Source organism: Ostrinia nubilalis, chromosome 17 (genome assembly GCF_963855985.1).
Source record: "Ostrinia nubilalis chromosome 17, ilOstNubi1.1, whole genome shotgun sequence".
In the NCBI taxonomy this organism is placed as follows: Eukaryota; Metazoa; Arthropoda; class Insecta; order Lepidoptera; family Crambidae; genus Ostrinia; species Ostrinia nubilalis.
This window is the reverse complement of record NC_087104.1, coordinates 8,349,278-8,375,261: the sequence shown is the minus strand read 5'-3', so window position 1 is coordinate 8,375,261 and position 25,984 is coordinate 8,349,278. Positions and strand designations below refer to the sequence as shown.

General features: G+C 43.5%; 2 protein-coding genes across 2 annotated transcripts; both read left to right on the top strand.

The window, feature by feature from the left end:
• The first annotated feature begins 1,782 nt into the window (after positions 1-1,782).
• Positions 1,783-11,121, top strand: LOC135080240 (protein disabled-like). The gene is made up of 10 exons (XM_063974923.1): positions 1,783-2,352; positions 3,163-3,354; positions 4,263-4,394; positions 4,609-4,713; positions 5,043-5,159; positions 7,639-7,796; positions 8,498-8,591; positions 8,684-9,635; positions 10,768-10,944; positions 11,102-11,121. Exons 1-10 carry the CDS (start codon positions 1,783-1,785, stop codon positions 11,119-11,121), a joined length of 2,517 nt encoding a protein of 838 aa, XP_063830993.1.
• A 399-nt stretch (positions 11,122-11,520) lies between these two features.
• On the top strand, positions 11,521-17,478 carry LOC135080239 (zinc finger CCCH domain-containing protein 13-like). The gene is made up of 15 exons (XM_063974922.1): positions 11,521-11,605; positions 11,896-12,010; positions 12,379-12,759; positions 12,837-12,910; positions 13,000-13,081; positions 13,422-13,643; positions 13,699-13,794; positions 13,851-13,946; positions 14,003-14,098; positions 14,155-14,250; positions 14,306-14,401; positions 14,458-14,553; positions 14,610-14,698; positions 14,729-15,008; positions 15,448-17,478. The coding sequence occupies exons 1-15, from the start codon at positions 11,521-11,523 to the stop codon at positions 15,833-15,835; spliced, it is 2,292 nt and encodes a 763-aa protein (XP_063830992.1). The 3' UTR covers positions 15,836-17,478.
• The last annotated feature ends 8,506 nt before the right edge of the window (positions 17,479-25,984 follow it).

Sequence of the window (25,984 nt, the reverse complement as noted above, 5' to 3'; positions counted from 1 at the left end):
GAGTTTTTTTATATTTTATAATCTATTTTATAACAAATTATCTTGCAAAATACAAAATTTCTTGGTTTTATTTCACAGTTCATAGGATTATGACAGGCAAATTCGTATACGAATTTCAACATCGACTGGTACATACATAGCAATCGTAGCGTTCGAGTGGTTTTCGAACGAACTTTTTCGATCGGGAACTTTTGAGAATGCACAAACGGTGTAAATAGTCGAAAAAACCTAACGAAACCTTCTGAACGATCTTCGAATGTGAACTTTTTTCGATTGCATGAGAATCGTACCCCAGGAGTTATTCTCGGATAAAAGTTTGGTCGAATCGGGCCTTAGATGATCTTATGTTTCCCGGCACGGATTTTGAGCGTTGAGAAAAATTGTAAGTAGGTATGTTAACGTTTTCTTTAATTTATTAGAAAAAAGATTCTTCAAATGTTTTGATCACTAGATTCTTCTATGAACCAAACTATTTTGGGTGTCTATTCTTGTACAGTGCACTGGTTGTAAACGATTTATCTTACGCGTTCCTAGCGCTCAAAATCTGTGATACTTGTGCATTTTTATGTATTGAAATATTTAGGTCTTATGTTAATCAATAGGAGAAGGAGTATTTTACACTATCTCATTATTTTAGATAATTATGAAATATAATATTATCGAGCGGTATCAGTGGGAAGAATAGTGAACTATAATTTTCAGTTAATTTTCATGAATTTCTCAGTGTATACTCACCCTTATTCTAAGTGAGTATTGTAAAACGATATTATGTATTGATACAAATAGTTCAATATCACTTTTCTCACTTCTGCCTTGTGTTCATGATATCATTCGGTTAAAATTCGTCTTTAAAAACCACCTTCCATCCATTTTTTTGTTTCTTTCTACGCACGCCCTAACGGCACTTGTGTGTGTATTTTATTACTTTAGGTGGATTTAATTTTTTTAATTTGATGTTTAGAAAATTGTAGAAATCTCTTTCATAGGATACACTTCTCTTTGTTCTGTTTTCCCCGCATTTAGTTTAAACAAACTAACCCCCTTATTAATAAAAAGTTACACCAAGGATGAACCTTGGATTAAAATGACATTTCCATACTAAATGACAACTTAAACCAGAGTTCAACTAGGGTGTAACTTTTATTAATAAGGGGTTAGAATCTATGTTATTATGATTTGCTGAAACTACCCTGAAGCATGAAATCTGACACTCGTGCACCAAAGCTAAGTTTATTTTATTACTTTACCCACTTGTTCCCTTGGCTCGTGTTTGTGACGTCTGGCATTCCCTTGTTACTTGTTGCATCTCTAGAGTGGGATATTTGACTATTACTTAATCTTGGTGTTATTTTTGTAATAGTTTTGTACCTAGCTGTGTGTTAAATGTTTGACTTATCATTACAATAACGCATACACTTTAATTAAAATTATCATTCATTATCATATCACTTACAATAAGGTCGGAGAAAATGTCTTTGAGCGACGTCCTTGTTTTGTTTATTCAACGAAATAGTCAAATATCCTACCGCGGTATCTCTACCATAAGACTAAATAAATAATTGCAGACATGACACGTTATCTGGCTTTCGTTGTATTTTCTATAGATCTTTATTTGATTTCACGTAATTGTGCTTGTTGGTCGATGTTACGCAATGACCCCTCTACGCATGTTCCCTACCTCTTTTGTTTCTAAATTGACGGTCAATTTTAATCCGAATCGGTACGGAAATATGTACATATTAAAGTATGATAGATAAATGTAATATTCGATTAAGTGTCATGATGTGTGTGGGCAAGTCGTTATTTAGTCTCGTGGTGTGCCTGTTACAGGTGAGCCAGCCGGCCGCGGCGGCGCTCGGCTACGACGTATTCACCGACCTAGACCCCCTCGGCACCGGCCGCAGTAAACCATACGTTGACAAAAAACTCTTCTTTCAGGAGCTCAAAAATCCGCCAAAGAAAGTGCTCAAAGACCTCGTTCCGACCGCTCAGAGTCAGACGCTCCTTACCGACACGGTGCCGGCCGCGGCCGAGCCCAGGCCCGATTACGCGACCACTATGACGTCGCTGTCGCGCCACTCGGGCGGCACGGTGTCGGTGGCGCGCGCGCCCGCGCTGTTCACAGGGCCCCTCTTCGCCGCCGACCCGTTCGCCGAGACCGACCCGTTCGACAACACCGACCCCTTCTCCGACTCGTTCAAGGACGACCCGTTCACGAGCGTGCAGGAGTTCCCGAAGGCGCGCGACGAGCCGCGCCGGGCCAGGGAGGGCCCGGGCGAGGGCTTCAACGGGCCGCTGCACGTGTCGCTGCCGCCCGAGCCCGCGCCCAAGTCGCCGCGTCTGCAGCGACAGGTATTGAAACGGGTGGTCGTCATTCATGCTCATCTTTTACCTCCATTTCAGCCTATTCGAGACTCGTGCATTATATCTTGACAAATACGCACACTGTCATAATCCAATTTTCATGTTCAATCCTTGATATAAAATACACGATTGGTTATGGTGGCGACACTGAGTCGATGTTGACTCAGAGTTGCCGAGTAATACCAAAAAAAAAGTTAAAGTATCTTCACATAATCGCTACGAGTTACGTGCGTGCGTTTAGACCATAGACAAGCTCACGCACCCAACGACGGTTCGCCTGTATCTCATACAAAATTCACCCGCAAATTAACATTTTAAATACATCTTTACTCAAACGGGTGTAATCATCAGGTCAAGATTCATTAATTCCAACCAAAAGGTACGTCATTTCACGTTCATACTGCTTCATCACTGCTTGATCGTTTTACCAGTAACATCTCAAACTAATTTGAAAATTATAAATAACTTGAAAAAATCGAACTGCCTAAGGCGGGAATTGAACAGCTTATCGCATTTTTAAACATTCGTCCGTGTTTCTTCCCGCGTACAAGACTGATTGAAATGCGTGTCTCACACGGTGTTCAAAGTCAGCGAAAAGCGCGGAACGGCAAGCAATGGCTTCCCTTACGCGCGCCCTATGCATATGACGTATTGAGTCACGTCGTGCTCGAGTTTCTCGTTGACTTTGAACAGCGCTTCAGGGCACCGAGTTGAGCTAGCGCTACTAAACATCGCATTGCTGATTTTTCTCTTTGCATCTTCCCACATACAATATTATTTGAAGTTTACTATTCTCAGGGCACAGAATCAGGCTCAGTCCGTCAACGGCCGCAGCCTAGCAGCAAGTTAGCCGAGGGCGGGTCGCCGCCGCCGCCGCTGCCGCCCAAGAAGGAGCCCGCGCTGGCGCGCCCGCCGCCGCGTCCGCCGCACGACGACCCGCCCGACGTCGGCCCGCCGCTGCCGAGGCCCGCCAGGAAGAAGGAGCCTATGGTAAGCAAAGACTTGAGAACTGAGAGCAAGATATTCCCACCGCTGCAATTCCTGTGTCACCAAGTTTAACCCGCGGGAAAATTAACTGTATCCGCCGCTGCTACGCCCTGCCAGGAAGAAGGGACCTATAACCTGTAAGTTACGGGACTTCCCACCGCTGCACAACCACGACGAGCGCCCGACGCCGGCCCGCCAGGAAGAAGAGCCTATGGTGAGCTGCTTTAATAGACTATTTCAACTACCTAGGGCTACCATTCCTGTGCAATTAGCTTGACCACGATCATGACACCAGCCCGACGCCGGCCGAAACCCGCCAGGAAGAAGGAACCTATGGTGAGCCTTTTTAGGGGACTATACCCACCTTTGCAACTCTTGTGCAACAAATTTTGACCCAGCGGAAAGTCTAAACTGTCATCCGTCGCTGCTAAGACTCGCCAGGAAGGAAGAACCTATGGTAAGCTTATTCTAGGACTATTTCACCTCACGTTTCCATTGCTGCAATTCCTGTGTAGCTAAGTTTAAACCGGAGGAATATTAGACTGTCATCCACCGCTGCTACACCCCGCTAGGAAGAAGGAACCTATGGTAAGTTACACGACTTTTATGTAGCCAGCTTGGCCGCCGCCAACGCTGTCGACCAAGAAGGAGCCTTCATCATCATCATCATCGTCATCATAATTTCAGCCATATAACGTCCACTGCTGAACATAGGCCTCCCCCAATGCTTTCCACGTTGATCGATTGGTAGCGGCCTGCGTCCAGCGCTTCCTTGCTATCTTTACGATGTTGTCGCTGCGTTTTCCGGTACGCGGCCTCCATTCCAGAACCTTGCTGCCCCATCAAAGAAGCCTACTGACACGGTGAGCATACTGATGAGTTTATTCCCAACGCTGTAGCTCCCTATGTAGCCAGCTTGGCCGCCGCCGCCCAAGAAGGAGCCCGCCCTGGCGCGCCCGCCGCCGCGCCCGCCGCACGACCATGACGACCCGCCCGACGCCGGCCCGCCGCTGCCGAGGCCCGCCAGGAAGAAGGAACCAATGGTAAACCTTTTTAGGGGACTATTCCCACCTTTACAACTCCTGTGTAGCAAAGTTTGACCCAGAAGAAAGTTAAACTGTCATCCGTCGCTGCTAAGACCCGCCAGGAAGGATGAACCTATGGTAAGTTACACGACTTTTATGTAGCCAGCTTGGTCGACAACCAAAAAGGAGCTTATTGATGAGTATATTCCCAACGCTGTAGATCCCTGTGTAGCCAGCTTGGCCGCCGCTGCCGCCCAAGAAGGAGCTCGCCCGACCGTCCGCCCGCCCGATGCCGGCCCGCCGCTGCCGAGGCCTGCCCAGGAAGAAGGAGCCTATGGTAAGCTACTGCAACGACGACGCGACTTATGTAGCTTGGCCGCCGCCGACACTGTTGACCAAGAAGGAGCCTTCATCATCATCATCATCGTCATCATCATTTCAGCCATATAACGTCCACTGCTGAATATAGGCCTCCCCCAATGCTTTCCACGTTGATCGATTGGTAGCGGCCTGCGTCCAGCGCTTCCTTGCTATCTTTACGATGTTGTCGCTGCGTTTTCCGGTACGCGGCCTCCATTCCAGAACCTTGCTGCCCCATCAAAGAAGCCTACTGACACGGTGAGCATACTGATGAGTATATTCCCAATACTGTAGCTCCCTATGTAGCCAGCTTGGCCGCCGCCCAAGAAGGAGCCCGCCCTGGCGCGCCCGCCGCACGACCACGACGACCCGCCCGACGCCGGCCCGCCGCTGCCGAGGCCCGCCAGGAAGAAGGAGCCTATGGTAAGCAAAAATTTGAGAACAGAGAGTAAGAATAGTCTCGTAAAAAGTTACTAGACTGTTACCACTTCTCGTTGCAACTCCTGTGTACTCAACTTTAGGAAAGCCCCGGAGGAAAGTTAAACAGTCATTCGCCGCTGCTGCGACCTACTAGGTACAAGAGACCTATGGTTGGATGAATGAGACTACCACTACTCATTCCCACCGCTGCAACTCCCGTGTGGCTAAGTTTGACCCAGGGAAATCTTAACTGTCATCCGCCAGTGCCGCGCACAGTGTTTTTTTTTTGACCCGAAAAAGTGACATTCTGTTTTTATCACTAATATCCAAAGTTTAACTTATTATTAATGTAAGACTAAAACACCCAGGTGACAAATTATTTAAAAAAAAATATTTTAGAAAATTTATTTTGTACTGGGTCAAACTACAATTTTATTATTATTTAAAGAAAGGTACACACTAAGCTTCTCTTTGCATTGCAGGTAGGTAGGTTGGTGTATGGCGAATATTATTGCACCTATAATTATTTAAAAGTAGTTATAGGAACGATAGTGTGATTATTTTTTAAATTTAAGAAATTATTATTTTTCTCTTTTTCTACGCCGAAGTAGAATCTCTGCTTAGGTCAGATAAAGAAGAACGGTCACGCCCCATACAAAAAAAACCCAGACCCGACAGAAACGGGACATACCTCAGTTTTTTTGTCATGTCTTAATTAGTTAAATTATATATTTTTTATATTCGAAATCTATGTATAACACCAAAATATTACCCTTTGTTTTTGTTCAGGCGTTATACAAAAACTAATACAAAATGCCTATTTATCACCAAAATTGGTAAATGTATGTACCTAAATGTCTATTACAGCTGCTCTGGAATGTATCTAGGTGACCTGGAGATACAACCGGATTATACAGGGTGGTTATACATATGGAACGAAAAGTGATCTCACTCGATTATTTCTAAACTATACAAGATATCGAAAAACTAGTTTCTGATTCTGAAAGTGCTTCACGAGCTCTTTCAAATGGTACCAATAATAGGTTACAGATTATGGAAGCTGGTAACATTGAATTTTTGGATTTTGTAATTTCTCGTTTCCACCCTGTATAATCCGGCTGTATCTCCAGGTCACCTAGATACATTCCATAGCAGCTGTAATAGACATTTAGGAACATACATTTACCAATTTTGGTGATAAATAGGCATTTTGTATTAGTTTTTGTATAACGCCTGAACAAAAACAAAGGGTAATATTTTGGTGTTATACATGGATTTGGAATATAAAAAATATATAATTTAACTAATTAAGACATGACAAAAAAACTGAGGTATGTCTCGTTTCTGTCGGGCCTGGGTCACAGATGACCGTTCTTCTTTCATAAAATAAGCTCTATCACCTAAAATTTTTCTATATTCTAACTCGGCCGCAATTTCGAGAAAAAATATTTTTTCCAAAATGTTAGGATTGTCACAAAAAATGACCTTACGTAGTTCCACTTTCTTTAGGGTTCCGTGGCCAAAGGATGCTAACGGGACATAATTAATATTATGCAAATATAAATACCACTTCTCGCATAGATTTTGTATTATAGCCTGACCAGGAACATAAAAACCCTCGCCATGTTGCGGAAAACTAATGGTACTAATTTCTTTTAATGGCAACAGTAACTGAAAACTTCATTGTCATGTCACCTTGCATGTCAGTCTATTGCTGTCAAAGTGTAAACAAAGTTTATTTTAAATGTGCGCAATTGGTTTTATGAATTAAATTGCTAAAATATTTTTATAGTCGTGAAAGAAAAGTGGTTCACAATGTGTCAAAGTATTTGTCGAAGAGAAATACTAAGGGTTTGGACAATATTTTCATTGAATAATGTTTCCGACAAAGGTTGTCAAATTGACTGACATGTTTATCGTATAGTACAGTCCACTATGAAAATTAGCTGTGGTTTGTTTCAACTACCTATTTTAAAATTTTTTGTCACTTTCTAAGTGTTCAATTTTATGGGATTGGGAAAGAAGTACCGAGTTTGAAGCGTTCATGAGCAGACATTGCAGTTGAATATTCAAGTTCTGAATTTGATTATTGATGAATAATAAAATAAATTCTACTAGCTCGATTGATGGTTTCATTTAATTTATTTAAATCAGGTTACCTATAATAATATTTTTTCGTTAATTTATGAAAATATCAAATTAGCCCGTAATCCTGAATCCTGATACATAAAGTTAGCCTATTAATTTAACACAGGTACGACTGTACTCAGTGTTGCACTATCAAATGCAATTGACGCGCCACTATGCCAGGGTTTTTATGTTCCTGGTCAGGCTATACAAAGACAAGCTATAAGGTCACTTTTTGCCAACAACAGCGTCACACTTATAGACATCGTTAGTTTGACAGTTCGCGTCCAATTTAAAAACGTCCCAGCTCACTCACACCATAGTTAAGTTCATTAAGGTTCAATTTACTCTTCAGGCGGACCGCAGCACCAAGCCCCGCCTATCATCGGCAGCGACCAACAGCAGCGAAGACGAGTATCTCACGCCGGCGCCACCGCCGCTGCCCACCGCGCGTCGCTTCGATATCACGCTCAGCCAGCTGCTTACTTGCACTGTGGACGAGCTGGCGCACCGGTGAGTATAAAGCAACAGGATTAAGTAAATAAACATAACCCTTATCTCCATTAGCGGTCCGCCCCGGGTGCCAAGCATCAGGGGGTGACACAAGTCGCGCAGATTAGTACCTACTCACTGGCGCATCTGCGTCTGCGGTCTATGTCATGATACGGGGGGGTGGGGGGTGTGAATGTCTTTCAATCTTCGAATCGGTAGGTAACCCCAAAATCCAGGGGGTGCCATAGGACTTGTGAGGGGGGGGGGGGGGGGTGATCGCCCCGGGTACCAACCCATGCTACGCCGCCACTGTCCATTAGGGATAAATCACCTTTGAGCTGAACTAGTCTCGAGTAGCGCACAATCAATGTCTCTACTTGAACACTGACTAAACGGCAGCGCTCAACTCGAACCACAACCTAAGAACCGGATATAGCCATGGCTTTCATCATTGCGAGCGCGACTCTTACAAAGATGCATTTGAACACGAACTAAAGCCGCCAACCGTTCACGCTCATTATAAAGATGGATCACCGCGCAGCGGCCTCACTTGGCTCACCTTGCGGCATGCATAAACCCACACCAAGATCACCACTTAAAGGTCTTAAGCCGAGGTTGCCTCCAATAAAGATAAACGTACAGGATGTCCTTTTGATACCAAGTCAAATACAACGACAAATTAGCACACCAAAGAACATAACTACTATTTTCTCAATTTACAGGTTAAGAGTTCCTGCCACAACACTATCTTCCATGACTCTACCTCAGCTTACAGAGTACCTTAGGTCATATCTAGCAGCAGACAATGAAAGAGCGGTATGTTGTTTTATTCTTCTTATTTCAAATGTTACTTACAATTTAGTCATATCACTTCATACGTTTCGTAATAGCCATCCCCTTATTCGCAGCACATCCACGTCGAGCCTTCCATGAAAACGGAGAAAGAAAAACCATTGTCAGCTATGCCAACGACTATTTTGCCGGATAAGCCTTTAGTTACCGCCCCCTCAATTAGCACTGACTTCAAACCGCAATTCGAAGACAACTTCGCGCCTACGAGCGAGACAAGTGATACATTTGTAGCAAACTTCGACGATTTCGACAAAAAAGCGAACCCCTCCTACGATAGATACGCGGCGTTTAGAGAAATACAAGAGCAGGAACTCAAAGCTAAGTCTATATTAGATCCTCTTGACAGCGTAGAAATGGAAACTAAGCAAGATTCCGATGAAAAAGAGGAGCTGACCGCAATAAATGATATAATGCGAGCAAACGAGGAGCGTAAAATCGAAGCGAAAGAAACGTCACGAAGTCCTTTGAAAACGCTCGACGAGTTGACGCTGGACTCCTTCAATATGTTTAGAACCTCTGTCAGTCCGAAACCGTCACAGATTGACGCCAAAATAGAGGACATCAAATCTGTGATGAAGACTTTGCAAATAGAGAAACAGAGGCGGAGCGTATCGCCGCGCGACAACGGCAACGTAGACGTGAAGCAAGAGGATACCAACGACAGATACGCAGCACTGAGGGAGATCACGATAACGGAGCCGGCGGATGAATTCGAGTCTCTGCCTCCGGAACTGCCAAAAGAGCGGAAAAAGTCGGACGAGAAGTCAGATGGTTTCGACAATTCGGACTTCTTCGACTGTATAGACAATAGCTCGCTCTCTTTCTCGCACGTGGAAGACGCGTTTAGGAAGAGTCCGGTGGTGAAAGAGAGGGAGGTAGAGAAAAAACCGGAGATTCCGAAGGAGGTTTCAGTGGAGTTAGCGCCGGTAAGAGACCTGCAACCGCCTGCAAGACTGTCTACGGGCTCCATTAGCGATGTGCCTAGCGGCTCATCTCCTGATACTAAAGGTACATTGATTTGATTAGATTACAACTGTCTACAGCATTTTTGCGCACGGGTTATGCATAGCTTATTTTTATTGCTTTATGACCTAGAAATGAGAATAACAACAAAAAATTGTTCTGAATTTGCTTTTATCTGTAAAAAATAGAAAAATTCATATCAATGAATGTATGAAACGTGAACATAGAGATGATCCAATTGGTTGCCAAATATATTTTTTTCTTTCTTTCTTTCATTCTTTCTAATTATTAAAACATACCAAACAACCATTTAAGATTAATTCTCACAAGAGAAAATTTAAAATAGAGTCGAAATATTTATTAAAAATGAAAAGTTCCTATTTCCTGTCATGTTCCATAGAAGATTTTTCGCATAAAAATCTAACCCTATCATGCTTTCAGTATACTGGCCTTGGTAACGTCGTCTCTCAAATGTCACTATATTTTGATGAAAGCGTGCCCCTTGTACTTGCGAATAATCCCCCATAATTATTTATAAATATATCAAAATGAGAATGGGACGTGCATCTTTAGAGACATTCTACTATGAAGATGGAAAATTTAAATCGCTATAACTTCTTGAAAAGCAAATATTTTCGATTTGTAATCGCACTTTTTTATATAAATTTGCTTATATAATCAGAATATAATAAGTAAAATCCATGCGCAAAAAAAAATTTTTTTTTGTTGACCGGTGTTATATGAGTCTTAAGTAGATACGTATAGTTTTCGTCCTGACCTCATATCCTGGGCACAAGAGCGGTGGTGTCCTATAACTATTGTCGCCTGCACAATTGATTGTCTGTTCATTTTTAATCGACTTCATGTTTCATAGTAGGTACGTAAGGCTGGGTTGCACCATTTTACTTAAACAAACGTCAAAACTCTGTCAACTACATACAAAAACACCGGTCATGGTTATATTCATGGTTAAAATATGATGGTGCAACTTAGCCTCAAAATATTAATTATGATAAATTCGACAAACTGCTTGGAAAAAACATGAAGCGAAATGATTCTCCGATCGATCTGAAGTTTTTATAGCCCGATATTATTTTTGTAATTTTACTGTGAAATCCGTAAATACTTTTTGATCTTTCCAAATTCTTGCTAAGAATGTTCCATTCCGATTGCGCAGAGAAATGCGTAGGCGTTTGCGGCGTGGGCGTAGGAGGCGGCGTGGGCGTGGGCCCGGGCGTAGTAGGTGCCGGCCGCTGGGCCGTGCTGGCGGGAGCGTCGCCGTGCTCCTCGGATTCACGCGATTCCGAACCTCGCGCGCGTCGACGTCGCGGGACACCGCCTAAAAACCACAACGGTAAGTACTAACATGCCTGTGTACCTACCATGAGTTTACGTTAGGTGTGCTCGATAGCGAGTACGTCAAAAATCTCTATGAAGATTTTGTTTCTTGAAAGTAGCCGCTAGGGGCGCTGCACAATATGTCATACAATAAATGTCATTTTCTTACGCAGTCGCTAACGAGCACACCTAACGTAAACTCATGGTAAGTTTTGTTCATCTCCGCGAGTCTGCATCGGAAACAAAACACGCGCGACGACACCTCCTGGGATAGGTAATCGACAGGACACTCACGAGCGAGCTTTGACGCACGTACGCGTATTCTTCGCCTGACTCTTGAGACAAGCTAAATTACACCATATTGTTGATGACATTGAGCATACATTTTTTTAAATACCTTCATGAAGAAAACCTTCTGTACGTAGTACTTATTATTATTCTGTGGTACTAGTGCATACTAAGTACTGACTTGCGATGCTACTATTGTGACGTCAGGCGTGTGCGATGTAGGCCCGGGCGCTGTGAGCGCAGGACCCCGCCCAAGAACCACATCAAACCATAATCGAGTAAGTGTCTGAGATATAGGAGTGGCATGGCAGGGTATTTTGTGACGTCAAACGCCAGGCGTGAAACCTTCACGCGCCACCGCCGCGAGACGTCGTCGAAAAACCATAACGGTGAGTGCTCATCATCATCATTACAGCTACAGGACGATCACTGCTGAACATAGGTGGATGACCTCATAAAGGCAGCAGAAAAGCGCTAAATGCAGGCCGCTATAAACCGTTCAATCTGGAAATCATTGAGGGAGAGCCTACTTGTTGGTCTATTCTTCCAATTTAGGCCTAATTCACAGGTTTTCAGTTTCTATTTCCAGTTGAGACACACAGCTTATAAAATGACTAGTAAGAGAAGACCAAAACTGTTCTCGTTTTCTCAAAATAATAGTATTTCTCTTCATCCTCAGTCCAAACGTCATCATCATCGCGAGACGTGTCGCCCTGGGATGAGGACCTGCCTCCCGTGACGCGTCTGCAGCGACCGCCCTCACACCACAGAGACCACCGCGATAGGGACTCAAGGTACACTTACATAATTCAATATCCGTGTATAGTTTTAAATCCCTTTGTTCTTTTTTAATTTTCTTTTTGTGTCAAATAAAGTTTTTCTTATCTTATTCATCAAACAATGTCATTAATAAAGTATGTCGTCGTTTCAAACAAAAGATGTCTACAGACTGCTAAACAAAAGACTCCCCCCAGGATGTTACAATGACCTGTCTTCTGCGCTGCCCGTATCGTATCTAGGTACATCCCGCGATCATCAATAGATCGTCAGCCCACCGAGAACGCCGGCATCTGTGACATAATTAATTATGTAACAAGTTTTATTTCTTACAATTGCTCAATAGCAACAATGTATAATAAACCTACTTTAATAAAATTTTCAGGCACAACTCCTCAGCAGGCTCAAGAGAATGTCTGGACTCGGGCAGCGGGCGAGAAAAGGACAAAATCAGAGACAAACGTGATATGCGGGACAGAGATAGAGAAATAGGGAGAGACGGGAGAGACTCGGCCAGAGACCGAAGAGACTCCGGCAGCGGGAGAGACCGCCGTGACGTCAGCAAGGAGCGCGACCACAGGGACCATAGAGAAAGGAGGGATAGACGGAGTAGGGATAGGGACAGCGATATGTGGGACAGAGATAGGAATTACAGTAGGGATAGAGATTACAGGGACTCGCGGAGTAGAGAGAGGTCGAAGGATTATAGAGATAAGGACAGGGATAGGCATCGGAAGCCGCGGCATTCTTATGACGAGGAGGAAGAGTGAGTATAGTTTATTTTAACATGAATTTGCTGAATACTGCTGCTATGGACGTAGCTAATGGATGTTTGTATTTTAGTTACAGTGATGGCTGCGGGTCAGGCAGATCGTCGCCGCGGGATCGGTGGCCGGATCAACGGTGGAGAAAAGACGGTAAAAAACTACTTAATTTTTGGAAAAAATATATTTATTATACTAAGGATTTGAGAAGTAAAACTCATAAATCATGTCTTCTATTTCAGAAAGAAATTACGGCTCGCTAGGCTGGAGGGAAACGAGGCGCAGGGCAGAAATGAGACAAAGTGAAGACCCCAGTGATAGAAGGTAAAATGTATAAGAGTTTGTGCTTGTTTTATACATTTTCTTACTAATCCAAGAATTTACGGATGATTTGTCGTCTTAAATGGGCCTAATATCAAGGAATACTCATGTTCCATTCAGGACATCTTCATAAGTTATGTTATTGTACGATCGAGAATCCTCTCGCGCCAATTTAATTTTAAACCCTTAAACGGGCATAGAAATATCTTCAACTGCCTCTTAATAGCATAAATTTAAAAATCTCTGCCTAGGCTAGGTCCTAGCCTCATAGCGCCTAGTGTAGACTTACGAGTATATCTAAACAAATGTGTGAACACAGTATAACCGGTTATTGTGTCAACAGATACGGCTCAACGCTCGGCTGGCCGGGGCGCCGCTCGGGCAGCACGCGGCGCTCGCCCGAACGCTCGCCGCGCCGCCGCTCGCGCCGAGACGAGCCGCGGACTCGCCGCGACTACCGCTTCTCCAGCGACTTCTCGCCGCGCGACCACGCCTCGCCCTTCGACCACGAGCCGCCGCACGAGCCCAAGAAGCGCGCGCCCTACAGCAGCCTGGACGGCGCCAGGTGAGGTCGCTGACCCGCGCGAGCCGCGGACTCGCCGCGACTACCGCTTCTCCAGCGACTTCTCGCCGCGCGACCACGCCTCGCCCTTCGACCACGAGCCGCCGCACGAGCCCAAGAAGCGCGCGCCCTACAGCAGCCTGGACGGCGCCAGGTGAGGTCGCTGACCCCGCGCGAGCCGCGGACTCGCCGCGACTACCGCTTCTCCAGCGACTTCTCGCCGCGCGACCACGCCTCGCCCTTCGACCACGAGCCGCCGCACGAGCCCAAGAAGCGCGCGCCCTACAGCAGCCTGGACGGCGCCAGGTGAGGTCGCTGACCCCGCGCGAGCCGCGGACTCGCCGCGACTACCGCTTCTCCAGCGACTTCTCGCCGCGCGACCACGCCTCGCCCTTCGACCACGAGCCGCCGCACGAGCCCAAGAAGCGCGCGCCCTACAGCAGCCTGGACGGCGCCAGGTGAGGTCGCTGACCCCGCGCGAGCCGCGGACTCGCCGCGACTACCGCTTCTCCAGCGACTTCTCGCCGCGCGACCACGCCTCGCCCTTCGACCACGAGCCGCCGCACGAGCCCAAGAAGCGCGCGCCCTACAGCAGCCTGGACGGCGCCAGGTGAGGTCGCTGACCCGCGCGAGCCGCGGACTCGCCGCGACTACCGCTTCTCCAGCGACTTCTCGCCGCGCGACCACGCCTCGCCCTTCGACCACGAGCCGCCGCACGAGCCCAAGAAGCGCGCGCCCTACAGCAGCCTGGACGGCGCCAGGTGAGGTCGCTGACCCCGCGCGAGCCGCGGACTCGCCGCGACTACCGCTTCTCCAGCGACTTCTCGCCGCGCGACCACGCCTCGCCCTTCGACCACGAGCCGCCGCACGAGCCCAAGAAGCGCGCGCCCTACAGCAGCCTGGACGGCGCCAGGTGAGGTCGCTGACCCCGCGCGAGCCGCGGACTCGCCGCGACTACCGCTTCTCCAGCGACTTCTCGCCGCGCGACCACGCCTCGCCCTTCGACCACGAGCCGCCGCACGAGCCCAAGAAGCGCGCGCCCTACAGCAGCCTGGACGGCGCCAGGTGAGGTCGCTGACCCGCGCGAGCCGCGGACTCGCCGCGACTACCGCTTCTCCAGCGACTTCTCGCCGCGCGACCACGCCTCGCCCTTCGACCACGAGCCGCCGCACGAGCCCAAGAAGCGCGCGCCCTACAGCAGCCTGGACGGCGCCAGGTGAGGTCGCTGACCCCGCGCGAGCCGCGGACTCGCCGCGACTACCGCTTCTCCAGCGACTTCTCGCCGCGCGACCACGCCTCGCCCTTCGACCACGAGCCGCCGCACGAGCCCAAGAAGCGCGCGCCCTACAGCAGCCTGGACGGCGCCAGGTGAGGTCGCTGACCCCGCGCGAGCCGCGGACTCGCCGCGACTACCGCTTCTCCAGCGACTTCTCGCCGCGCGACCACGCCTCGCCCTTCGACCACGAGCCCAAGAAGCGCGCGCCCTACAGCAGCCTGGACGGCGCCAGGTGAGGTCGCTGACCCCGCAGGATTAGGGAATACCGCTAGGTCAATGACCCCGGGACATCTGACGCGAGCGCCATCTTGTTGTTTGTTTATTTACAGCAAAGCTCACACTATACTTACTGGCGATCTAAACCTAATATCGTAGAGAAATTGAGAGGAGATAGCTTTACATGTCGCAAACAGGTATGTGTATATTTGTCAAAGTGTGCACTCTCTCGACTACAACGTTAATAGCGCAAAGCACGCTTGAGCCATCAAGTTGGTATAACGAGATGGTCATTCGTTAAACTCCTCATTACAGATTCGCTTTCGACCCCGAAGACGCGACAGCCTCACCGCTGTCCGCGAGCAGTACGCGAGCGCGCGGCGATGCCGACTCCCCGGCGACGCGGTTCCGATTCGATTCCGACTCGATTTCGCCGCGGTCGATGTTCGAGGACGACTTCACGAGCATGTCCACACCACGCGGCCGCACCGCATCCATCGCGGAGGAGGATGAAGATGTAGCCCCGCTAAGAGCCAAGCCGCAGCCTACGCATAGAGATATCAAGAAATCTGAATCGGTAAATATTTTCACTCGGGAATCGGACCCGTTCGAGAACGATGCGTTCTTCGCGTGCACGGGTTCGGACCGCGCCGCGCGCCGTGAAAACTGGCCGGGCGACTTTCAAGGGTTCGGTAACGCGTGAGCCGTCCGCTCTGTCCGCTTTGTTACTCTTTGACCCGATTGACGAACATCTCCAATTCTATAATTCTCTCGTGAACTTGTACAGCCAAAAAGTTATTAATTAGAAAAAATTTGTTTCAACAATACCTGCTAAATCAGTGTTTATGAAACTTTTATACACAACACATTTGACCCCATTTGAGAGAATGTAGAATTGGATATGTCGGGCCGCATATTTTCCTCCAAACTTCACCTTACCACAGTAAATAATGCAGTTGATCTGTCGTTAATGTAGCCGACAAGTTACGATAACACAAAGATACCGCAATTATTTATTTAGCGAGGAATATGCGACTAGATAAAACGTCAACGACTTTCAAAGAAGTACATAATATATGCGGACATGTATTTAGGTCTTGCCATATTAACAATTCGGTATTTTTCCAAGGATCTCGTATATTACAACTATTTAGCGATTCCCCTTACTGTAATTGATGGGTGTAAATCTATTTTGTTAAAAGTGCTTAATCTAAGGCGGCAACTATTCACTTCGCTTTGCAAGTTCGTAATAAAATATAAGACCAAATTAATTAGAGAAGATATTAATTTATACCCCTCAATTATATGTATTTTACATTTAATAAATATACCCATGATGTTCCCCGAATAAGCCCTAGTCGTAAGATAACGTGCCGTTATTTATTAATTAATGTATTATATTAGGCTGTATACCCAATGACCATCGTCACCTAGTATTACGTATATTATTATGTATTATGTTAAGACTTATACGAACTTGAAAGATCACTTTCCAAGTTTGTATTTGCCTTTAGACGCAACCTGTGATATGTATAAGCAACGCCCTATACGACGTTTATTTGTTAAAACGCTTCGTAGATTGGTAATTTTACTTTGGCTATATTGACTTCATTTGTGTACCTAATGAATTTATAATAAACCTTCCACGTTGTAGGTAAGTGAAAACCCTTACTAACGTATGCTTTGTATTTTTTAACAGTTACCTTTATTGACAACCTTTTTTTAGTATTTAACGCATTTTATAAGTGCATTTCCAATTTATTAATTTATTTTAAGAGTACACTAATGTACTCGCCATTAGAGGTTTGGATCATCATACTATGGCACGCAAACGGAGTGTGTTAATGCTTTTAATTTAATTAAGTCAGTATTATTCTCATTTCCATAATGAGCAATAATTATTTCAGTCGCTTAAGATAAATGGCAGGCTATTTATTATACAATGAAATTATGGTTTTACTCACTTATATTATTATTCATGGTAGAAAATGCATTCTTAGTCAATACTCAAACTTTAGGAGAATGTGAGGGCACAAAGTCATTTTACTTGTTTCACTGGTATTGTAAATATTTTGCTAAACAAAAAACTTTTTTTATATAATCGCTATTATAAACTTTTTTATATTTGGGACATTTTTGTGTGAAGCAGCAAAACTAATACATATAATGAGTTGAGTTATATTGACACGTTGTTGTATAATTCTGTATTGCATGCTTTAAAATACTCTGACGATATACAGTGACGTAAATATTATGTCAATTACCACGCTCCGACAAACATTACTTCCAGTGTTTATTTTATGTGTAACTATTGTTCATATGAAATGACATCCGCAATTTTATTAAATTGTGATGTGAAACTAGGCCAGTAGAATTAAACACAAAAATGGATTAAATCGGAAATAATTCCTACAAAAGATTTTTTTGCTTTAATGGCTTCATTGGTTGCCCATTAAGACTCTCCTAAGTTTTCGACTTCGACGGAGTTGTGCTTAAGTGGTGGGGGCCCCCGAAATCGGCGTTTTTTCGGTTTTCCGGTTATACCGCGTAAAGGACTTACCCTATCGAAAAGTGGTCTTGATGACGGTTAAAGGGCACTTAATCCTGCATTGAATAAGACCAAATTCATATGTTTTGGACAAACCGTTCTCGCGCTAAAGTTCGGCAAAGTAGAAAATATACGTATAATTAATGACCCTCTCCACGTCCAATGGCTTGTTACCCACATGCTTCCAAGCCTTGTAAAGGGTTGCCTTAACCAGTGTAACCCTAACAAGGCTCACGAGTTTGATTCGCTTATCCTTGTTCGTCCCAGCCGTTCCTTAACTGCGGTTGCTGCACCTCTTCCTGACACTCTCCTGAACGACTCTGTGTTACCTAATGTGGCTGCCTCTCTTCCTTGTACCCTCCTATACGATTGCATTGCTTAGCTATATGCCTGGTCCAAGGTTCGACGCCACAAAATCAACTTTGTACGCGTGAAAATAGTTTAAATACTATTTTCCGTGCTTGCAACATTTTTCTTTACTGCTTCGCCTCTATTAGTTGTAGAGTGATTGTATATATCCTATAGCCTTCCTCAATGTATGAGCTATGCAACACAAAAATAATGATTTCAATCAAACTAGTAATTCTTAAGATTAGCGCGTTCAAACAAACAAACAAAAAACTCTTCAGCGTTTTAATATGAACTTGTTGTTGTTGATTTTTGGCGTCGAACCTTAGACCAGGCATACGGCTAGGCAACGTAGCAGTGTTGGCAAAAAGTTAATCTGATTAATGATTAAAAATTAATGATTAAAATCATAATCAAAATTTTTTGATTATGATTAATTAATCATTAATCAAAAATTTTGATTAAGATTAATTAATCATAATCATTAATCGTTAATTTGATTATTTGATTAACTATCTACTATTTTCATAAGAAAAGGGTTGGGGGTGTATGAAAAGGTACCCGCGACTTATAAAATGTCTAGCAAAGGGGGGATCTGGAGTTGTACTGTCGTTTTCCCAAAAACTGCGTCAATTTTCACTACTCAAAAAACTTATTGCACTAGTTTTGTTTCTCACAATTCCTTCTATTCTTCCGGTATCCTCCAGCAAAATTGGGTCAGGAAAGAAGTTAAGCGGGCTGGCTGACGATAGGAGAGAAGTCCCCCCCCCTCCCAAGGTAGGAGCAAGCGTGGGCAATTCAACAGAAAGGTGGGGTTGCTAAACTAGGAGGTTTTGCGTGTTGGGGAGGTGCAGGAGAGTTCGTACCAGAAGTTTCGGGGGGAGGGCCACGCGTGGGCAATTCAATAGAAGGGTGGGGTTGCTAAGCTAGGAGGTTTTGCGTGTTGGGGAGGTGTAGGAGAGTTCGTACCAGAAGTTTCGGGGGGAGGGCCACGCGTGGGCAATTCAATAGAAGGGTGGGGTTGCTAAGCTAGGAGGTTTTGCGTGTTGGGGAGGTGTAGAAGAGTTCGTACCAGAAGTTTCGGGGGGAGGGCCACGCGTGGGCAATTCAATAGAAGGGTGGGGTTGCTAAGCTAGGAGGTTTTGCGTGTTGGGGAGGTGCAGGAGAGTTCGTACCAGAAGTTTCGGGGGGAGGACCACGCGTGGGCAATTCAATAGAAGGGTGGGGTTGCTAAGCTAGGAGGTTTTGCGTGTTGGGGAGGTGCTGGAGAGTTCGTACCAGAAGTTTCGGGGGGAGGGCCACGCGTGGGCAAGTCAATAGAAGGGTGGGGTTGCTAAGCTAGGAGGTTTTGCGTGTTGGGGAGGTGCTGGAGAGTTCGTACCAGAAGTTTCGGGGGGAGGGCCACGCGTGGGCAATTCAATAGAAGGGTGGGGTTGCTAAGCTAGGAGGTTTTGCGTGTTGGGGAGGTGCAGGAGAGTTCGTACCAGAAGTTCGGGGGGAGAGCCACGCGTGGGCAATTCAATAGAAGGGTGGGGTTGCTAAGCTAGGAGGTTTTGCGTGTTGGGGAGGTGTAGGAGAGTTCGTACCAGAAGTTTCGGGGGGAGGGCCACGCGTGGGCAATTCAATAGAAGGGTGGGGTTGCTAAGCTAGGAGGTTTTGCGTGTTGGGGAGGTGCAGAAGAGTTCGTACCAGAAGTTCGGGGGGAGGGCCACGCGTGGGCAATTCAATAGAAGGGTGGGGTTGCTAAGCTAGGAGGTTTTGCGTGTTGGGGAGGTGCTGGAGAGTTCGTACCAGAAGTTTCGGGGGGAGGGCCACGCGTGGGCAATTCAATAGAAGGGTAGGGTTGCTGAACTAGAAGGTTTTGCGTGTTGGGGAGGTGCAGGAGACTTCGTACCAGAAGTTTCAGGGGAGACTAGGGGTGGGGGGCAGGTGGTGGGAGTGTGGGGTTGCATCTAGGTATGACCTGTCATAGAATTGTAGCCTAAAACCAAACATCTAATATTAGAATTCAATGTTTTAATATTGTTTTCGATAGAACATTTAAGAAGTTAATCAAGTTAATCAAATTAATGATTATTGATTAATGATTAACAAATTAATCATGATTATGATTACTTTTTTAATCATGATTATTTTAATCAGGATTAATTTAATCATGATTAAAATTAATCAAATTAATTAATTGATTAAAAAATTAATTGATTAGTGCCAACACTGCAACGTAGTCATGCAGGAGGATACAAGGAAGAGGGGCAGCCACAGTAGGTAACACAGAGTCGTTCAGGTGAGTGCCAGGAAGAGGTGCAGCAACCGCAGTTAAGGAACGGCTGGGACGAACAAGGATAGGCGCATCAAGCTCGTAAGCCTTGATAGGGTTACACTGGTTGAGTTGGCCCTTTTCAAGACTTGGAAGCCTGTGGGTAACAAACCATTGGACGTGGAGAGGGTCATTAATTATACGTATATTTTCTACTTTGCCGAACTTTAGCGCGAGAACGGTTTGTCCAAAACATATGAATTTGGTCTTATTCAATGCAGGATTAAGTGCCCTTCAACCGTCATGAAGACCACTTTTTGATAGGGTAAGTCCTTTACGCGGTATAACCGGAAAACCGAAAAAATGCCTCTTTCGGCGGCCCCCACCACTTAAGCACAACTCCGTCGAAGTCGAAAACTTAGGAGAGTCTTAATGGGCAACCAATGAAGCCATTAAAACAATAAAATCTTTTGTAGGAATTATTTCCGATTTAAAAGCTAATTCTACTGGACTAAACAAGTAGGTGATTATAAAAATCAGCTAATTCCATTTATTTGTTCTGTGATATTTTATGATATTGCATATATTTTATGTATTATTTACTTTATTTATAATTGATTATGACTCTTTACATTAATTATTAATTAATTACTGTTCATAAATAAAAATGCTTCTTCGAGCAAAAGTGGTTTTAATAGCATTTTATACACTTTTCAAGAAAATAAGTTCAATATTTTTCCTGATGCTTATCAATAAAATTGTTCTTTAAATTATAAATTCGCTTCTTGTAATAGATATTGTCATAGTAGTCCAGTAGAATTAGCTTTTAAATCGGAAATAATTCCTACAAAAGATTTTATTGTTTTAATGGCTTCATTGGTTGCCCATTAAGACTCTCCTAAGTTTTCGACTTCGACGGAGTTGTGCTTAAGTGGTGGGGGCCCCCGAAAGGGGCATTTTTTCGGTTTTCCGGTTATACCGCGTAAAGGACTTACCCTATCAAAAAGTGGTCTTCATGACGGTTGAAGGGCACTTAATCCTGCATTGAATAAGACCAAATTCATATGTTTTGGACAAACCGTTCTCGCGCTAAAGTTCGGCAAAGTAGAAAATATACGTATAATTAATGACCCTCTCCACGTCCAATGATTTGTTACCCACAGGCTTCCAAGCCTTGTAAAGGGTCGCCTTAACCAGTGTAACCCTAACAAGGCTCACGAGTTTGATTCGCTTATCCTTGTTCGTCCCAGCCGTTCCTTAACTGCGGTTGCTGCGCCTCTTCCTGGCACTCTCCTGAACGACTCTGTGTTACCTACTGTGGCTGCCCCTCTTCTTTGTATCCTCCTGCATGACTACCTTGCCTAGCCGTATGCCTGGTCTAAGGTTCGACGCCAAAAATCAACAACAACAAGTTCATATTAAAACGCTGAAGAGTTTTTTGTTTGTTTGTTTGAACGCGCTAATCTTAAGAATCACTAGTTTGATTGAAATCATTATTTTTGTGTTGAATAGCTCATACATTGAGGAAGGCTATAGGATATATACAATCACTCTACGACTAATAGAGGCGAAGCAGTAAAGAAAAATGTTGCAAGCATGGGAAATAGTATTTAAACTATTTTCACTCGTACGAAGTTGATTTTGTGGCGTCGAACCTTGGACCAGGCATATGGCTAAGCAATGAAATCGTACAGGAGGGTACAAGGAAGAGGGGCAGCTACATTAGTTACCACAGAGTCGTTCAGGAGAGTGCCAGGAAGAGGTGCAGCAACCGCAGTTAAGGAACGGCTGGGACGAACAAGGATAAGCGAATCAAACTCGTGAGCCTTGTTAGGGTTACACTGGTTAAGGCGACCCTTTACAAGGCTTGGAAGCATGTGGGTAACAAGCCATTGGACGTGGAGAGGGTCATTAATTATACGTATATTTTCTACTTTGCCGAACTTTAGCGCGAGAACGGTTTGTCCAAAACATATGAATTTGGTCTTATTCAATGCAGGATTAAGTGCCCTTTAACCGTCATGAAGACCACTTTTCGATAGGGTAAGTCCTTTACGCGGTATAACCGGAAAACCGAAAAAACGCCCCTTTCGGGGGCCCCCACCACTTAAGCACAACTCCGTCGAAGTCGAAAACTTAGGAGAGTCTTAATGGGCAACCAATGAAGCCATTAAAGCAAAAAAATCTTTTGTAGGAATTATTTCCGATTTAATCAATTTTTGTGTTTAATTCTACTGGCCTATAGCATAACATAAGCACTTATACTAATTTAAATAATACCCATTATAATCATGATGTTACCTATACATAGTGATGATAAAGTTAGTTTTTGTATTATTGTATTTTTTGTACATAATGTAGTTAGAGGAAATAAATTATGTGCAATTATTATTACCACTTCTGGCGCAATACCAAAGGTATTTATGTTCTGTAACTGTTGTGTAAAAATACTCGGAATTATTAAATTATAACGAAATGATTCGTAAACTAGTGTTTTATTTAGAGCTTTATCCTTTTGAATTTAATATAATAACTACCCAATTATCGAGTTACATCGATTTCTGGAATAAACTATAAATTGTAATAACTTTAAAGGGAAGGGGTCTACCTACCGCGACCGCATATGGCACATGGCTGGCACTGTCTTATATTTTCCCTAATCTTTACCCTCGGTACGAATAACTCTCATAATCGTATTCCTTAAAATAATCGCAACAGCGCGGCGTTTCTTTTTGTTTTTCAAAACAAAATAAACTGTTACCATCGAGAACGTTTATTCGTGCTTCGGGTACTGGGCATTTTGGCGCCATTGCACTAGCTAAGTAGCTACCCCAGCTACCTGTACTAAGTAAGATTATACCTACATAATTTCTCAAATTCAGAAATGAAGAGAGAAATCAAAGAGAAGACTAGGTACACAACACACACCATCCATACCACCATCATACACCATGATGATAAGTGTTTCTGTATGTGGTGTAGTTTCGAACATAATATAAATATCCTTGGACATTTTACACTGCGCCTCTAGTCCCAAACTAAGCAAAGCTTGTACTATGGGTAGTAGATGACGGATATAAACATACTTTAAATACTTTTTTTTTGTAAATACCTACATATTATACATTCCTCTTATGTTATACATAGTAACACCCAGACCCGTTACAGAAATTAAAATTCATCATTTCAATTTCTGCCCGGCCGGGAATCGAACCCGGAACCTCTCGGCATAGATAGTAGTCCGTTCTGAACCACTACACCATTAGAGATGGGTTTCCACCCGGGTAAAAACCCACATGAGGGTAAAAACCCAATAAAAACTCGTTTCATTCCACCCGTGGGTGTTTACACCGGGTGAAAACAAATAACTTTATAATTATTTCAATTGGTATCTTTTCTTTATTTTTATTGAATTTTTCTCATTTAAGTTTATTGATTAATAAGTTATAAGTCAAATTTAACACTAATATGCATTTATATCGTGGCCAAATCGTAAAATTGATCACGTTATGATGATGTGACCAATTATTTTATAAAATGGTGTTATTTCAAGAATCGTTGAACCGATTTAGAAGAAATTTAGTAGGAACACAATAATTTGTGATCATGGCAAGGACATGGAGGGGGGGGGAGGGGGGATTGCCAAAGATGCCAAACTCTCTCTTTGATGACATTACGGTATAAAGTTACAAATAACAACACCAACTACAAAGTACTTCTGCTTAAACATTTGAAATCGAACCGCCCTTCCGCCACTGTAACGCATTGTAACGTTTTTCAAGACCTCCTCTCCCCCCAGATTGCATTACGTAACACTAGAACACCCCCTTAGCAACAAATACCACTTCTCACTTTAAAAAAACGCTATTTTTGTTTTCACCCACCAGAATGGGTGATAATGGGTAAAAACCGGGTTTTTACCCAAATCACCCAGTTTTAACCCAATCGGGTGAAATGGGTTTTTACCCACTACCCATCTCTATACACCATAGAGAAAAAGTCACTACACCAAACCGCCGCACTATGGATCGAAATTGCGATTTATGGACATAGCAATTTTTTTCACAATTTCTATTTGAAAAAATTACCTATCGATAGGTTACGTTATTCTGATGAATAAATGCTTCACAAGTTTTTCTCTAAAACCAATAGTTTGGCTGGAAAAAAATATTTTCCATTTTCGTTGTATGGAATGAAACATAAAGTGGTCGATTTTGACTAAGCCTTGACAGATCTTGCTTTGAAACTACTTGAACCTTGTTTTATGGCTTGTTGACTATAATCCTACACTATCAGCGCGCGCCCAAAGTTGCCCGTTCACAAGTTATAAGGTTCTGAAAAATTAAAAAAAAGTAAGTTAAAGTGCCTTTTTTTTGGAATATCTTTAAAGATTTAACCAAAATATTAAGATTCTATACGTTAATAATGTAAATTAACCTTAAATTACTGCTAAAAACACATTTTAATAAAATTAAAAGTAATAAAGTCAGCGATATTTTTTCCACAATTTCTGTTTAAAAAAAATACCTATCGATAGGGTATGTTATTCTGATGAATAAATATTATTAAACGTTTTTCTCTAAAACCAATAGTTTGGCTGGAAAAAAATATTTTAATCTTTTTTTAATCCTATACTAACAGCGCGCGCCCAAAGTTGCCCGTTCAAAAGGTATGAGGTTCCGAAAAATGAAAATTAAAGTAAGTAAAAGTATCTTTTTTTGGGTATATCTTTAAAGATTCAACTAAAACATGAAAATTCTATACTTTAGTAATGTAATTAACCTTTCTCTTGTCGTCTTATCTAAAGAAAAGTCAATTTTACTTACTTTAATTTTCATTTTTCTGAACCTCATAACTTCTGAACCGGCAACTTTGGGCGCGCGCTGTTAGTGTAGGGTTATAGTTAACAAGCCATAGATCAAGGCTCAAGTAGTTTCAAAGCAAAATCTGTCAAGGCTTAGTCGAACGAAATCGACCACTTTATGTTTCATTCCATACAACGAAAATGGAAAATATTTTTTTCCAGCCAAACCATTGGTTTTAGAGAAAAACGTTTAATAATATTTATGCATCAGAATAACATACCCTATCGATAAGTATTTTTTTTAAACAGAAGTTGTGGAAAAAAAAATCGCTGACTTTATTACTTTTAATTTTATTAAAATGTCTTTTTAGCAGTAATTTAAGATTAATTTACATTATTAACGTATATAATCTTTATATGTTCGTTAAATCTTTAAAGATATTCCAAAAAAAAGGCACTTTTACTTACTTTTTTTTAATTTTTCAGAACCTCATAACTTGTGAACGGGCAACTTTGGGCGCGCGCTGATAGTGTAGTAGGATTATAGTCAACAAGCCATAGAATAAGGCTCAAGTAGTTTCAAAGCAAGATCTGTCAAGGCTTAGTCAAAATCGACCACTTTATGTTTCATTCCATACAACGAAAATGGAAAATATTTTTTTCCAGCCAAACTATTGGTTTTAGAGAAAAACTTGTGCAGCATTTATTCATCAGAATAACGTAACCTATTGGTATTTTTTTCAAATAGAAATTGTGAAAAAAATCGCTATGTCCATAAATCGCAATTTCGATCCATAGTGCGCCGACAAAATAATATAACGTTATTCGTTACAAAAAGTTATTGCCGTTGTCTATGAAAGTATAAAAAAAAAATATTGCCAGCTGTCACTAAACT

What these genes read in the sequence shown, in the direction of transcription:
- LOC135080239 (XM_063974922.1), top strand. Translation starts at nt 11,521, where the DNA reads ATGGCAGGGTATTTTGTGACGTCAAACGCCAGGCGTGAAACCTTCACG. An exon ending in AGCAGCCTGGACGGCGCCAG is followed by an intron (nt 13,947 to 14,002) that starts GTGAGGTCGCTG and finishes CCGCTTCTCCAG; the next exon opens with CGACTTCTCGCCGCGCGACC. An exon ending in GCCCTACAGCAGCCTGGACG is followed by an intron (nt 14,699 to 14,728) that starts GCGCCAGGTGAG and finishes GACCCGCGCGAG; the next exon opens with CCGCGGACTCGCCGCGACTA.
- LOC135080240 (XM_063974923.1), top strand. Translation starts at nt 1,783, where the DNA reads ATGTGTGTGGGCAAGTCGTTATTTAGTCTCGTGGTGTGCCTGTTACAG. An exon ending in CCAGGAAGAAGGAGCCTATG is followed by an intron (nt 5,160 to 7,638) that starts GTAAGCAAAAAT and finishes TTTACTCTTCAG; the next exon opens with GCGGACCGCAGCACCAAGCC. An exon ending in GTGGACGAGCTGGCGCACCG is followed by an intron (nt 7,797 to 8,497) that starts GTGAGTATAAAG and finishes CTCAATTTACAG; the next exon opens with GTTAAGAGTTCCTGCCACAA.